The following is a 16560-nucleotide window of genomic DNA, read 5'->3' on the forward strand; positions in this document are numbered from 1 at the left end:
ATCTGTTTAATGTGTCCTTGTTGAATAAAAATATTAATTTCTTTAAAAATAAAATCTTACTGACCCCAACATTTTTACCGGTAGTGTATGTCTTGTTGATAGATTACATTATCTTAAGCCCGCTATTGCTCACTATTTTGCTTTTCATACAGGCACAATCAGTGTTAAGAATTTTGTTACTTAGTCTGTATACACAGAATAGTAGAAAGTGGAATAATCATTCATAAGTTGTAATATACGCATTTACCCCCAGAGGGTGATAATGCACTTTTTGTAATGCACTGCTGGATTTGTTAGCCAATGTAGAGCAGTGTTTGCATCCTCGTACCCAGTAACTTTCTGTGGTTCGGGCTGTGAAGGTTTCAGCCGGGCTACCGAAGCCTCACTCCTTGAGTTTGTGTCGTGTGTGCTGTTAGTGTGCATGTTGTGCTCCTCCTGTTTCCAAACACCCCATCGATCAGCAGCACAGCACTAAAGAAATGTCAGCTGGCAGAAATGACAAAGCCCCCTGTGTGATTTAGTGCACTGCTCTTTAAAGCCTTGTTAGAATGATTAAGTTGGCTGTCAGCGCCCTGTCACTTTGATTGGTGTGGACTGACAGTTGATTTGACCAGCGGGCAGGTGTAATCCCATAGAAACGAGATAAATATCCTTTCTACATCAGTCTGTTTACAATATGTGCAGAGAAAAGCCCACCAGAGGGTGGAGTTTAGTTCGTCTGAGGTCATCGTTTAGGCTGCCATTTCCTACAACCCTTTCCCACCCTCATAAACTCTCGCATATGAGATGGAGATTTGTTTTAATTTGTGCTATCAGGCCATTGTGTGTCTTTTAAAATAGCCTAGCTGGTGTTGCATAAGCAGAGGGGTGTTTTTGTCTTTCATTTTCTTTGGTGAACTCTTGGGAAAGGGCTGTTCTTCCCAGCACTGTGTTCATTCATTATTAACACTAAATACTCTCTGTGAGAGAGCGCTTGTGCATGGCACAGGATGAAGAAAAGCCCTCACTATTAACCCAACCCCCACTTCATCTGAAGTGCTGGGCTTTCTATAAGATAATGTTCATACAGTGAGCCACCTTGAGTAATTGCATGTTTCTGTATGATTGCTAATTAATGTTCTTTTCTCTTGTCAGGACATATAAGAGTGGCTCGGGAGTGAATAACAGGCGGACAGAGCTCTTCCTGAAAGAACATGAGCACCTGAGAAAGTAAGAGCCTTTATCCTCTGTTGCCTACTTGAAGTACTCTGAATTTCACTAAATGGTTGCACCGTTTTGTGTGAAGAAAAAAAAATTATGATTACATTTGGTAATTTTTCTTGAATGAGACAAACTTGCTTTGATATTATTATTATTATTATTATTTTATTTATTTATTTATTTTTGTGCACCTGATTTTTCTGATAGGAAGTCATTTATTTTTTGGCGTTACACAAGTACTAGGCCTGCATGATTTGGGAGCAAAAATCCCCCCAAATTTTTTTGATAGAAATTGACATTTAAAATTCTTTTGTTTTTAGGCTCTAGGTTTTGTTGTGTTTATTGTGTGATTATATCTTAATATGATTCTATAATAATAATAATAATATAATTATTAATATTTCTAAATAAAAAGATAAACAAGAAATATTGATACTGTAAAAATAATATTTCATAAAATCATATAATATTAACAATAATGATAATTTTATTTTATAATACATCTGTAAAATTACATTACAAGTATATATAATATATTAGCTGTCTTTATTTTCAAACGTTAAACCTTCAAGCTTTTTGCCAGAAAACACCAGGGAGCCAGGGAGAATTTTTTTACCCATTGCCGCGTGATGAAATGAGCCGTCCAATTAGATTTGAGCTTACCTGAGCCGCTGCTGTTGCACAAAAGTGTGAGAGTGGTGGTGCTGTTTTGTAAACCTGTGTTAACACTGAAGATAAGTATTCTGGAAGAGAGAAGAGATTGAATTCTTGTAATCATTGGTGTCTGAGAACATATTTATTGTTCTTATACAGATTATCATTTCTATTTATTTTCCACTGAATTATGTGATCTGAAGAGCTTGAAACAGCTGTTTTCTTCTGTGCTTATTTGTTATGAGTCAGAGAGCTCTTTAGCGCTAGAGCTGTCTATCATATTATGTGATCATAACTCCTGCCTGAGTTCAGCACGGTTCCGCACATAAACAACTGAGAGAAACATTTCTACAGATGAAACATGAAGCCAAATAAATATATGATTATCATGATGTATGTTCTGTATTCGCTGAGCTTCACCACGTCACGCTTGGTGTGAAAGGGCCTTTACATGGTATTACAACTTCATCTCTCCACCCTGTCTCAACCTAACAGTAAAGATAGTGGTGCAATTCTAGTCCTTCTAGAGATTGTCAATGGTTGAAGAGAGGAAGTACACTTCAGAGGAGCCCACATTAAGTGAAGTGACTGACTCGGGTGAATGGAAGAGAATAAGAAACTCGAAGCGTAGCACTTCATCACCTACTATGTCACAGCCACTTTGCCTGAAGAAATGAAGGAAGGTTACCTTTAATAGGCACACACATTCTCACGCTCTCAGTAACTCAGCTAAGCCGGTTGTATCTCTCTCTTGCACCGTTCTGTGTCAAATTGATGACTTAAATTTGTAGAGTCATCGTAAGCGACTGCCCTGACTGCTCATGTAGACATGGCGTAATTTGGTATAACAAAGGATGGGTGTAAAATTTGCACTGGTTTTAAAACATTAAAATGAATCGATGGCCTGCGGTAAAAAAATTGACAGAGCATTTGCTCTGGGTCATTTGTTTCATAGCAAAGCTTCAGTGCATCAGTTTGCTAGAGATAAGTAAAAGAGACCAGTGACAGAGATGAATATTACACTCATGCTTAAAGAATCATGTGGAGCCCACATCACCGCCCCGCCCACTGCCATGAAGCTTTGCGAATGATGGGTGATAGACTCAATTACGCTCTCAAACTTTAAAATGTAACAGTTTGCACAAAAATATTTAGGAGCACTCCTGTTTTCATCATTGAAAATAAGAAATGTTTCTTGAGCAGCAAATCAGCATATTAGAATGATTTCTGAAGGATCATGTGACACTGAAGACTGGAGTAATAATGCTGAAAATTCAGCTTTGCCATCACAGGAATACAAATTACATTGTGAAATATTTTAAATTGTAATTCATTTTCACAATATTACTTTTTTTCTTTTTTTTTTAATGCAGCCTTGGCAAACATAAGAGACTTTTGAACAGTAGTTGATTAAGTAGTAATATTCATTGAATATTGTATGGAATTATATAGAATATGTATATTTTACATTATATAGAAATGTAAAATGTATTGATTTTATACAATTATTGTTAATTTACAATTGAATATAAAAGTTTATTTTTTAAAGTGATTACATCATTCACAAACCTTCTTGGGATTGCAGGTTTTCCATCATGACAGGTGTTTATACAGAGTTGTGCACCTTTTTTCCAGATTTTCATATCATTTTTTTTAATGAAAAATCAAATCAAAATCTGTATTGCTGTGACTGGTTCATGTCTTAGAACTTTTTATTGAAGAATTTTGTTAAAATCTTGTATAGAAAATAAATAATATTTCTGGAACCAAAGCAGCTAAAAAAGTGGGCGGTTAGTGTTTACTGTTGTGCAGAGCGGTAATTGGCAGAGTTGAGACTGTAAGCTGGCTGAATGCTGAGTGTGTATGTGTGCCGCCTCCTCTCCCTGCAGTCCTGGCCACATGCCCTCTTTGTTTCTCAACATCAGTGTGCCCTTCCTTCTCTCAGCTCAGTGCCTCACACCAGAGTCTGCTGGGGGCAAACACAGGACATAGACTTCGTTTACTCTTCTAGCATTTGGACTGCTTTGTTGTTTTCCCTCTCTTTTTTTTTTATAGGACTTCTATTGACAATGTTTAAAGGCACACTATGCAGTTTTCGTTTTTGTCAAACAGCGACCCCTAGAGTCGCTGTGGAGTACTTGTATTTAACGTTACTGTCGTAGATACCACTCACGCAGAGCCATTTCTGCACTCTTCGGAATGCACTTTCTTTGTTTTCTTCGTCGACTCTGGCATGATTCCTGTCTGAAATGCGTGCTAGTGTCTTCCATAGAGGCTGCTTCATATGTTGTTGATGTATGTGACGTTTTGCTGTAAAGCAAGTCGCGAGATTTGTCGGGGTACCACCTCTCAAACTTGCATTGCTGGTTTTTCCAGCGGCGTCCCCCCCTGCTTTGCTATCGGGATGATTAGCCCTACTACGAGTTTGTTTACCATCGAAATTATTTCGAAGCTGTTATATTAAGGTACAAATCTTGCATAGTGTGCCTTTAACATTTATCTATGATCCAGAGTATCAGACCATTAGTATTGTTGATGTATTGTACATCCATAAGCTGTAAAAATGGTAACAAAGAGCTGCGTGTGTATGACTTGGGCCGTGGTTGTCTCCTCATCTTCCTTTGACATGCTTCCTCTCAGAGAGGAAGTAATCTGGTGTTATTGCTTGAGCCCATTCCAGTGTAAAGGCCATTTAAAGACATTAACAGCTATGACAGTCTGACTCATAGATTACATTGTGCTCTCAGAGAAAACAGGGAGGGAGACTGGAAACACATTCCAGACAATTACTCAGTCAAATAAGGAAAGATGCGACGAAAAAATTTTTTGAGCAATTAAAGAATGATAATAGGAACTTGTTTCAATGAGCTTTTTTGCATTCATTGAAATGTTTTTTTTTTTTCACTCCTTTATGGGTCTTCATAAAATCATTTAGTACCCTGTGTCATAGTGTCAATCTGCTGATTTGAAGTAGGCCTGGAGATTAAAAAGTATAGGATCTTATGACCTGTAGATGAAAGATGGTTCTTACTAGTGTTGTCAAAAAAATTGATATTTCAATATGTATCGATACTGAAATACCTGAACCAGTTCCAAAACTATTTTTCTGCAGTATCGATACACACTGATAACAGCTGCGCATTCTTGCTCTCTCTTCTCTCCCAAGGCGAAACACACACCCACCTCCCCTCACTCACTCGTCTCATTCGCTCTGGATGAATAGTGTTGGTGCTGGCCTGAATTTCATGGGGTTTCATTTTGTTTTTGTTCTGAAATTCCAGCGCGATGCATTGATTTTTTTTTTTTTTTTTTTTATTCTTCAAATGTAGTTTATCTTCATGCAAAAATCAGCTTTTGTATCAAGTTATGTTGAAACACTAAATGTAATGATAGAAAATGAAAACAGTGGAATTAAAAGGGGAGATCTACCCAAGTGTTAAGAAGTCGGGTGGTCAACATGTCATTAACTCACAGGGCAAATGTGTAACAAACTCTCTGCAGATGCAAACTGGAGAATGAAAATTCTGTCATTAATTACTCACCCTCATGTCGTTCCAACCTGTAAGACTTCTGTTCATTCTCGAAATGTAAATGAAGATATTTTAATACATTCTAAATTCAATTTGTTCATTATATAAAGCGATCCAGTCTGTTCAGGAAATTTGGACTAAACCGTCGATTCATATAGATTTGTTTTACAATCTCTTTATGAACTTTTTGAAGCACCAAAGTGGTAGTTGCATGGACTGTCAATGGAGGGACCGAAATCTCTCAGATTTCATTTAAAATATATTAATTTGTGTTTCGAAGATCAACGAAAGTCTTATGGGTTTGGATCATCATGAGGGTGAGTAAATGATGATTTTTTTTTTTTTTTTTTTGGTGAATTAACCTTTTAACATTTGGCTACGTCACATTATTTTTTACTTATCTGGGGTGCGTTTCCCGAACAACGACGTAACTCGGTGCTTAACTACTGTAGTACGATGCATCGTTGAAGAAATCAACTAGCTAGTTTCAACTGTTTCCCGAAACCGTATTGTTGCAAATTTGTTGCGACCATAGTTGGCTTACGATGCTTTCGGGAAACGCACCCTAGAGTGTGGAAGTTTAAACAGAAGTCTATTCAGCATGCTTCTGTTTTTCAAATAAAACCAAATCTTTCAGACATAAGATGAAGTCAAAAAATGCACAAGTATTTTGGATGAAGCCCATTTGTATTTAGTACTCCGATATCTACTCTTACTATATATAGAGATTTATGGATGCAATTAAACCAAATTTCCAGATTTTCTGATGATGAGGCATACTACCATATAAAATCCTATGTAATCACCTTAATGGGAACCAGTGTTAATGAAAACTGCCCAAACTCATATTTATTTGTTCAGTCTTTTTATTTAATAGAGAAAACATCACAGAATCACGTAAGAGTAAAATTAACGAAGGTCAGTGTAATAAAGAATGGCAAATCTGATGCAATGATTGCATTTTTTTTTTAATTGCTGGCAGATTGGGAAGAGAATAAACCAAACTCTATTAACTTGCAACTCTGGATAGAATACTAAATAACTTGCCATAACAACAGCGTCTAACTATAGTTAAAGGAATTTGCCAAAAAGGAGGTTCATATGTGTCCAACAGTTCTATAAAGCTTGACAAACTTTAAAGCTTGGCAGACAAAATGGCAGACAGCAACAAGGCTTCTAAGCTCATCAGTTTGATTGGCTGTTTGGACTGTCATTCATGTATCTGTTGTAAGGTCAATTATAAGGTTTTATCAAAGGAGACATTTTTATCAAATTATGTTAAGAATATTCCTACAGGAGGCATGTCAGTACTTTTGTTCTGAAATGGTGTGTATGGTGGGAACACTGCCTGAAATGCATCTGATGATGAAGAGTAAGCAGCTCTTGATCCATTAGAATTTTACTGGAAATGTCTGAATGTATTAGTGCTGTTTATGTCCAAAACAAACTTAAAGTAATTACACAGGTCAGCTCCTCTTTCACAGCTGGCTTGAAAATACACAGACTTTATTCCTGTCCAAGTTGATCCTAGATTAGTTAGTTGGCAAACTCATTAGTGAATTACTCCTCGTTTGTATTTCTTTCGAAATGGTGAATTATTGCATGGTACCGGGATGTTCAGTCTGCGTCCCACCCCCTGGAAAAATGAGGAACCAAGTGTTTGTTGTCTCAACCTCTCTACAAAGATATGGGACTTCCTGCTTAGAATGACGCAAAATGATGATTTTTACATCATTATAAGCAGGAAATCCGTATTTCTCCCGTCTCAGGGTAAAATGAGGGAATAATGCATGACCATTCAAAAATATGACTGGGTTTCTAATGATACAAAGCTTAATGCAAATGGGGGAAGTGTCCCTTTAACAGTCATCTTTTTCTTTCATAAAGAAAAGAGATTGGTATGTGCACAACCAGTTTTTATGTTCTATACAGTATGTACATTTATGCAATTAGTGTGCATTAAAACATCTTACAGATGTAAAAAAAAAAAACTATATATAATATATAGCGCTGCGCACATTTGTTTCTCGGGAGCACAGGGCAATCAGGGAGGCTTGATTTTCACTCACAGCTCTTTTGTGTGTGTATTGTGTGTGTGTGGAGACAGAAGGACTCCGCAGTCATGCCTGTGTGAGTTTTGGCCCATCTCCACTCATATCAGATGCAGCCAGCAGGTTAACGAGTAGAAAGTCATATTCAGAATTTAATTTGCATGTGTCTTTGCTAACTTTTTGACATGAAGTGCCATTTTTTTTTTATATTAGTAATCACTATGTCCATTTATAAGTATTATACTATAATTAATACTATTAAAACAGTACATACTGTTAGGACAATTAATACTATTAAAATATGTGTAATAGGGCTGGGTGTTTACTCAAACTTCACAATTCAATTCTATTTCGATTCACTAGTTTGCGATTTAGATTTGATTCAATATCGATTAACTGGGGCCTTTCAGGTACAGTATGGCACGTTTCCTCAGGTAAAATTTCTCAACTAAAGCTGTAAACTATACAGGGAACCCCAGTTGGTACATTAATATAATATTAAAGTTTAAAATTAACTGATTTGTATAGCCAATTTTTATTGTATATTGCGGTTAAATTACACATAAAGAGTTTTTTTATAATAATAAAGTTATAATAATAAAACTTTAATGACATAAATATGTTTCTACTTTTAAATATAAAAATTTTAATGGTGGTTGGCATGAAAACATGACGGATTTATTGAAACATACATTAAACTTTTTCTAACTAATGAGTTGAATTAGTTTTAAATTAGAGACATTGAATGGCTTTTCTGAGGAAAATGTGATGTTATGTGACCTATTTTTTTTTTTTTTACAAGTGACCTATTTTTTCCAAAGCTGTTTTATTTACATCTTTCCATGGTTGAAACAATGATTACATGAAACATACAGATTTCTGTACAGATTTTCAGATTGCGCTCTTGTACTCGTACACATTAAAATGCTCCAATGCCAAAAACTGATACCACACAACATGTACAGTGTTTGTGTGCAGTCAAACAAACACAGACTGGTAATGGAGATATCAGAGAAGGATGCCTATGAAGGAAATGTATCTAGTTATTAGAATACTAAACAAATTAAATATTCATGTGACACGCCTATATCCTATAAGTGCGAGCTGATAAGCGAAACATGCAGAGTTCATTGAGCGTGCAGTGCTACAGACGCACAAGCTTGTCGAGCACATCCCTTTTTACATGCATTGCTGGAAAGTCTGTAATCAGTTATCTCAATAGCGAGGAACATATTACAAAGTTAACTGCTCTTGATTGCTGATTGCTCACTCAAATCACTCAAAATGCCCGTATCGATGAGTACCATTGTGAAACATTTGAGTATGTCTTAAGTGAACATAAACAGTTGTGAAAGAAAACACTGTGTAACAGTATATTGGACACGTGCAGCTCTTGAAGTGACAGCAGCAAAATAAATCTACTGTTGTCTTTGTCCTAATTCTAATTACAAAAGACAGAAAATCACCCACTGCTTTTGACTGAATCTTGAACTTTTGTAAATTTAATAAGGATTAATCTATATTTAATTTATAAAGTGAAGACTATGCAGTGTTGTTTTACATTTGATTACTTTTCAATTTCCGAAGGCTCCATGAAAATAGTGATGTTTCACTGGTATCTAAAAATTTGAACCACTGCCCCAACTGGGCCACTTGAAAAAGTCCTTAGAATTGAGCCCAGCTGGAGCAGCTCTAAATATCAGCAAGTAGAAAGGATCAGTATTGGACTCGTTCTGGAAAAAGTGGGATTGGTGCGTCCCTAGTACATGTTGTTAATAAATATCACTCAGTATGTGTAATTACACTGAAACAAGGACACCTTAAACTAAAGTGTAATCTAAAATACTTATCATAATATTCCTCTCTCTCTTTGTTTTGGCTTGTGTGCAAGCATTTACCCTCCTGTACGGTCCATTGGTTGCTGATCCGTTCTCTGCTGGCTTCTTAAGATTTTTAAATACAATTACATTATCCCTTCGAATCCCTTGATTCCATTTTGAAAGCTGTTATCATATTGTATGAAATTGTTATTGTACTTGAGGTGGACACTTGGGATCCGAGCATTGTAGGGTTTCCAAGATGTCCATTTATTTATTGCATTGGAAATGCATTTGAGTTGTGCCCGTACAGCTACAGTCCATTAGCTCATCTAGAGAAGAGACTTTTTCTCTCTCACTCTCTCAACATGATGGCTCTTCCACCAAAAACAATAAAAACAGATCCAAGTACAAATGATAAAAGTAGTTTAGCAAAGAGCAAAGGACCTTGAGTCTTAAGTCTAAAACACTGTGAACTGATGCTGAGAACAAAGCACAGCAATAAGAAACTTGTGCCAAAAGCATTTGTAGTTCCATCATTGAGCACACAGCGTTTACTTGCTTGTTCTCTGTGGTGCTGGAAAACTCAAATGTCATGCTGAAATCATTGGATAGGTACAACCAAACCAGACATGGTAACACAAATTGTTTGGCAAAAATGTTACTGATTGATGTGCTCTCTCTTTTAGCTCATTATCATATCATTATCTATCAAAGTAACCTCTCCACCTGTATTTCCATGAGTGAAGGATCCAGCAGATGGAGCTCACCAGCTTGGGGCTCAGACGTCTTTCTCACTCTCCTCTTGTCATCTCTGTGGAGCTGGGGTATAAATCTTTCCTTGCATAGGTCGGCCATAACAATGAGGCAGCTTTTCTGATGAGCCAGCAAGATTACTCTGTCTGCTAGTTTCAGGGAAAAAGAGAGAGGTTGGCTTCTTGACTGATTACTAGGACTCATTTAAGGACAGTTCCCAATTTTAAAGCCAATTTAAATGTCCAGTGCCTAGCTCCAGGTTTTAAGAGCAGGTCTTTAAAGGGCGGGACTTCCCACCTCTTTCCATGCCATAAAATGGATTCAGTGGCAGCAGCTGTCAGCTTCAAGTAAGTGGGCCATGGGGTATCCGTTCTGGATCCAGGAGTTCATCACCCTACCGTCTGCCCTGTAATCACAAGCTGTGCATTCAATGGTAGTACACTACCAGTCAAAAGCTTGGACTAGAATTTTTCTTCTCATGATCTTCAAAAGCCTTTGATCTATGCTTCTTAAATGCTTGAAATTCATTTTGTAGAGAGATATAGGTTGTACATACTCTACTGTTTAAAAGTTTAGGATACATTTTTTTTAAAATGTTTTTTTTATTTTTATTAAAAGAACTCTCTTTTGCTCACCAAGGCTGCATTTATTTGCTAATATAATAAAAAACAATAATATTGTGAAAGGGGATTCAAATTAAAAATTTAACTGTTTCTTTTAACCAGTCATAAGTTGCACGGGTATATTTGTGGCAATAGCCAACAATACATTGAATGGGTCAAAATTATCCATTTTTCTTTTATGCCAAAAATCATTAGGATATTAAGTAAAGATCATGTTCCATGAAGATATTTTGTAAATTTCCTACTGTAAATATATAAAACATTTTATTTTTGTGAGTGATTGCAGGACATTCGCGAACATAAACAACTTTAAAGGTGATTTTCTCAATTTTTATATTTTTTTTGCACCCTCAGATTCCAGATTTTCATATAGTTGTATCTCAACCAAGTATTGTCCTATCCTAACAAACCATACATCAATGAGAAGCTTATTTATTCAGCTTTCAGACCATGTATAAATCTCAATTTCATAAAATTTACCCATGTGACTGGTTTTGTCGTCGTGACATATGATGATTTGGTGCTCAAAAGCATTTCTTATGATTATCAATGTTAAAAACATTTGTGCTGCTTGATATTTTTGTGAAAGCCATGATATTTTTTTATATAGGATTCTTTAATGCATAGAAAGTTCAAAAGAACAGCATTTATTATTATTATTATTATATACACTTGATGTACATGAATTAAGTGTACTTGTTGAATAAAAGTATTAATTTCTTTACAAACATTTTCTGACCCCAAACATTAAAACTGCAGTCAGTTCTTTAAATTTTTTTTTTTTTAATTCATTTAATATCATTCTATATTTTATATTAGTAATAATACATTGATTTTGATTAACAGTTTTTGGTCCCTGTAACTCATATTTTCATTTGTTATTTTTTTAGTTTTTGATTAATTTATTGTTATTCTAAATTGTGGAAAATAGACACAGATACAGAACAGAAGGAAATGTGAGTGGCGTGTGCCATTTGAAAACTACAAAACTCTCCAAAAAAAACATGATGCTATCTTTCATGTCCACAACACAAACAGTGCAGTTATGTGCCAAAACTTTTGGGTTGGAGTGGTTCAAGATAAAAAAAAATTCAGATCAATAGTAATGATGTCTTGCTACCAATAAAGAATGAGTCACTGTGTCCAAACTTTTGACTGGTGTTGTAGCTGGAACAGGACGCATTACTAGATTGCTTCAGTGTGGGTGCCAAATGCAGTTCAATGAGAAACAAAATTATTGTTCTTAGCTATAAGTTAAAAGTTTAGCAGAAAACATTGAGGCTGAACGTGACAATATACTGGGAGAGGTAAAAGGGCAGTGAATGTTTTTAAATTAGCTTTATGCAAATTAATCTAGTAATGATTGCAAAAACAGATTTAGGCCCTGTGGTATTAAGATGTGTTTTGGTTGATCACAAGTGGACGCCGCTAAATACAGGTGTGAAGTGTGAACGCGGTGTAAAACATTTGTTGTGGCTGTCAGAGCAGAAGAAAAAAAGCTGATGCTCTCCGTATGTTTTTCCGTCGTCTCCAGACGCATACAGATGCAAATTGCGCAAGCGTATTTTGTCCATTAGATCCAAAGATCTGAAAAGGCCCATACAATTACCTGCCCATAGACCCTCCCCTCGAAGAAATCAGGACAGAAGTGGTTGGAAGTGAACGAGATGGATTAAAATACCAGGTGTAAACAAGAATGTGTCTCCCTCGACCAAATTGACCAAGATCCGATCGACCAATACGCATCTTTATACCAGGTGTAAACAGGGCCTTTGGGATAGTTTTCTCTACCAGTGGAGCTTTTGTGTCTCATACATTGCAGACGATAAAGAACTACAGTAAATCCTTCAGCTTGAGCTTGTCTCGGCCTATAAAAACACAGCGAGAATTGGACCTTGACACCCCTCCCCAGATACAGCAATGCGCATTTTATAGCACGAGCCCGGTGACAGAAGGGTAAAACCAACACAGTCATCCCATGAACTCTCTCAGCTATCCACGGTTCCATACATGTGTGCTTGCATGAGTGTTTTTTAATAGAGGCATCTTCCAGCCTCTGTATATAAATTAGTAAAAAGGTTATTTTAGAGTTGGAGATTAATAACATGCATTAAGTCAATCAGGGAATCAGTTTGAACTTAAATGGATAGTTCACAGGTTTGGAACAACTTGAGTGCAAGTACATGAAGACAGAATTTTAACATATTTTGCTATTATTTTTTAATAAATGTGTCGAGTTCTTTGAATATTTATTTATATTTGAATTCTTTTTGACCAGTGATGACACAAATGGATTATAAACCAAAATTTTTAATCCATTAATTCAAGAAAATAACAGTTTAAACTGCTTCACAGAAACGGAAAGTCCTTATTATTAACTCTAACAACATTTTTGCTTTCTATTTTCTAAGACTATTTTTCACATTCACATATATGCTAGACAAGGTAGCCTCATGAATTTTGTCTTGACATGTTAATGGGCAAAATAAAAAGCTTTTACAATTATTGCGATATGCTAAATATTCTGTAATTTTTATATTTTGTTTTTCCTTATTTGTTAATAATATTTGTTATATTATTTCCTTTATTAGTTAAACTTTTTTTTTTATCATGAATTGTAGATCCTAACTGTAGTTGGTGTTAAAGCTTAGGCTGTGTTATTTATGCACATTTCCAACACTAATTTAAATACATCAATATGATGCCTGAACCCATTAAGCAGCTCAGAAAAATGGCTTGCCCTGAAAGGCTGTGTGTCAAGTACACAAGTGGTGTGCTGCATGTGTTTGCATATATTAATGTTGAATAGATTCAAAGATTAATTTACAATTACTTTTAATTTTAGGTTAAAGGTTATGATTGTTCCAGGACAATTAGATGTCAGCTCAGGCAAAGTAGAACTGAAGTTAAAATATTTGTTGGTAACTAGGTTTAGGTATCGTTTGAATTTTAGCTATTCCGAATCTGCTTATCGATCCCAGTTTTCAAACCTTTAGATATCAAACATATTTATTCTGTCTTTTTGCAAAACACTCATACAAAATCAGCAGCCCTTTTAGAACACTTACACAAGTAACTTTCACCGGTTTTAACAAAAATAGACTAATATAAACAGTAAACTAATGTAAACAGTCAGTAATAAAATAAGAACAAATAAACAAATTAGCAATAGCACAAATAAAAACAAATGAAATTTTAGGTACAGAAATTGAAATCAAATGTAAAATAACAGTGCATAGTTTTCTTTTTTAAAATAAAATATAAATTAATCCTTATTAAAGTTACAAAAGTTATTCAGTCATGATCAGTGAGCGATTTTATTTTGTTGTTTGATTAACATTAATGTCACAGACGACAGCAGGTTTATCAGGCTGCTATCACTTTAAGGCCTAATGCATGAATCCAATATACTGTTACACACATGTTTTCATTCTTAACTGTTTACATTCACTTAAGTCATCATAACCAGGGCTTGACATTAACTTTTTTACTTACCATCCACTGTAGCTAGTGGTTTTCCAAAGTTACTAGCCACTCAGTATTTTCACTGGCCACAATTTTGACATTGATACCAAAGAGAAAAACTGCCATATAGATTTTTTTTGAATATCTCATAATTTGGCAGCATGTATATTAGGCTGCTGTCTCTTTATTTTTAGCGTAAACGAATTCAAGATGGCTTTATATGCGTGCTTTTTGGGTGTGAGGCTGTGAGGACCAAATCTGTGGTAATGAGTAAATTTATGCACAATAATGCACGGCAATACCTTGCCAAAATTCAGGCCCTGTAACAGCAACAATATTCTTCCGGTGCGAAACGAGTGAGTGAGGGAAGGCTGGAATGTGTGTCAACTCGCTGTCGGTTATTGGTAACAACATCTGATTTCATTAATTTTTTTATTTTATTTTTGACCTTTTCTGCGATTGTTCTTGTTCAAGATCTGGTCAAATTATGTTGTGCAATCTAACGCACTCACATTTCATTTTATTGTTAACAGGTGCTTTTCCCAAGGATAGTCATATCTGATCAGATTTGTTCATATTTGAATTCATAATTTCACTATGGAGACAATGATTTAGTGACTTGGCTAATTTGTTTTGTTTTTTCTTCTTTTCTCGGAAACAGTCTAAGTATCAATCTTAATTGGCGAATAAAATGCTGAGTACATGGTTTTGAAGGGATCCAAATTTAAGAATCTATTTCAGATATGTTTCCTTACATAACATCACGGTGAAGAATACTGATTTTAGCATTTGAGGTTTTAATTTAGATAGTATATAAACTGAGAAAGTGATTATTGAGTCTCTAGCAAGAGTCTCCTATTCCTACCAGACCTGTTTTCTCTATTGTGTTTTAAATGAGTCTTTAATGGCTCTAGCCAGTAGCTCCAAGATGCACCCTTTGTCTTAAATGGCTCTGGGATGGCCCGTGGAACCAGAGTTTCCTGGCCAGTATCAGCATTTGAATAGGTATGCTGATTAAATTGATACTGGTAAACACGCTGGGGTCTGGGGCAGGTTACCTTAACCTGTATACCTCATTTACATGCTTTGTTTGTATTTGTCTCCACCTTCAAAAAGTCCCTCCTCCTAAAATGCCTATAAGATAACATGTAAAGTTATGTTAGACAGATCATGTTGGAAGTTTCTACAGCCGTGTACAGAGGAGTTCTCAATAAAGAATAACTTCCGTTGAACGCGATCCCAACTGTCTCCTGGTCTCTGCTTTGAAGAAAGAAAAACTTTACAACAGTTTGCAATGAGCACTTCTTGAAACACGAGCCTCAAGGGGGCTGTGCGGTATGGCATGTGTGTCTGTAGGGGTTTGTTATTGGGCGTTGTGGAATAGGTCTACACACCAAGCCTTTTACACATCTCTTGTGTATTTCTCTGTTGAAAGGGGGTGGGGGGTACTGTTGTGGGTAAATCTTCATTGCCAAACAACTCTGTTCTTTTGGAATAGCACACACTGCTGTTCAAAAGTTTGGGCTCAGTAATGTATATATTACCCAGGGGGCAAAGGGGGTTTAGCAGACATGGGCTGCTGTAAAAGGTTGTCATATAAAAATGAAATCTATGATGTCTGAGGATCACAACCTGGGTGGCCAACCCGGTCAACAAGCTGCTGGAAACTTGTAATTAGGGTCAAAACAATGTTACCTCAAATTCGGCTTTAACTCCCAGAATCACCCAAACATGCTAAAACGGTTTAATTATATTCATGAATCGTGAGCCATATCTTCCTGATACTTTATGCTAGAAACAAACTGAGCACACCTTTAGAAAGAGTGGAAGATAAGCTTTCATCTGATGCCTTGATTGTACATGTAATTAGAATGTAAGAGTTAACAATGCCTCTTAATTCATAGGTAGGCAAAAAAAAAAAAGAAAAAAATATTGAACATTCCATTTGTAATCGGTAGCATTCTTTTCCCTTTGTTGTTGTTAAAATAAACTAATTACCATGTGAAGTTAACTTTTACTGGATGAAATCATATTTTGATTTTTTTTTTACTAACCAGACAGTCCTCATGGCCCATAACACATTTAGAGGGAATTCAATGCCAAGCCTATAATAGCCTGTCAATTCAAACAAGATCCAAGAAAGAAGTTTACCATTAACTGGTGTTAATTGTATACTGCTCTGTTTCTGTATGTACAGTATATCGTTTGCATATTTATGCAATATCAATTATTTGTATTGCAATGTCTATTTCTAATATTCTTTCACAAGTGGGATAGCTTTATTTATTCTATTGAAATAAAAAAAAAGGGATTCGAGGATTTTGGTTTAGGCTGGTTAGTGTTCAGTCCTGGTGTTTGGAGTGTGAGACAAAGGTACTGACAACTAAATGCTGAAAGACTAAAACACACAGGAGTCATGTGTGGAGTAGGTTTAAAAGTATTTATGGAGCAGTTCTTCTGACAA

The 16560-nt window shown here is 35.7% G+C and overlaps 1 protein-coding gene across 4 annotated transcripts in view; it reads left to right on the top strand.

Annotated features, from left to right (window-relative positions):
- Nucleotides 1-16560, top strand: part of gosr1 (golgi SNAP receptor complex member 1) — a 38115-nt gene that overhangs the window by 4354 nt on the left and 17201 nt on the right. For all 4 annotated transcript variants that reach the window (XR_014030541.1, XM_081371231.1, XM_081371233.1 and 1 more), the window contains exon 6: nucleotides 1135-1209. Coding sequence is in view for 3 of the 4 variants with exons in the window: in XM_081371231.1 (XP_081227357.1) it covers nucleotides 1135-1209 (75 nt within the window). In the remaining variant the exon portion in view is untranslated. The remainder of the gene's footprint in view (nucleotides 1-1134; nucleotides 1210-16560) is intronic.

The sequence above is a fragment of the Scardinius erythrophthalmus genome, assembly GCF_964197995.2.
Source record: "Scardinius erythrophthalmus genome assembly, chromosome: 7".
NCBI lineage: Eukaryota > Metazoa > Chordata > Actinopteri > Cypriniformes > Leuciscidae > Scardinius > Scardinius erythrophthalmus.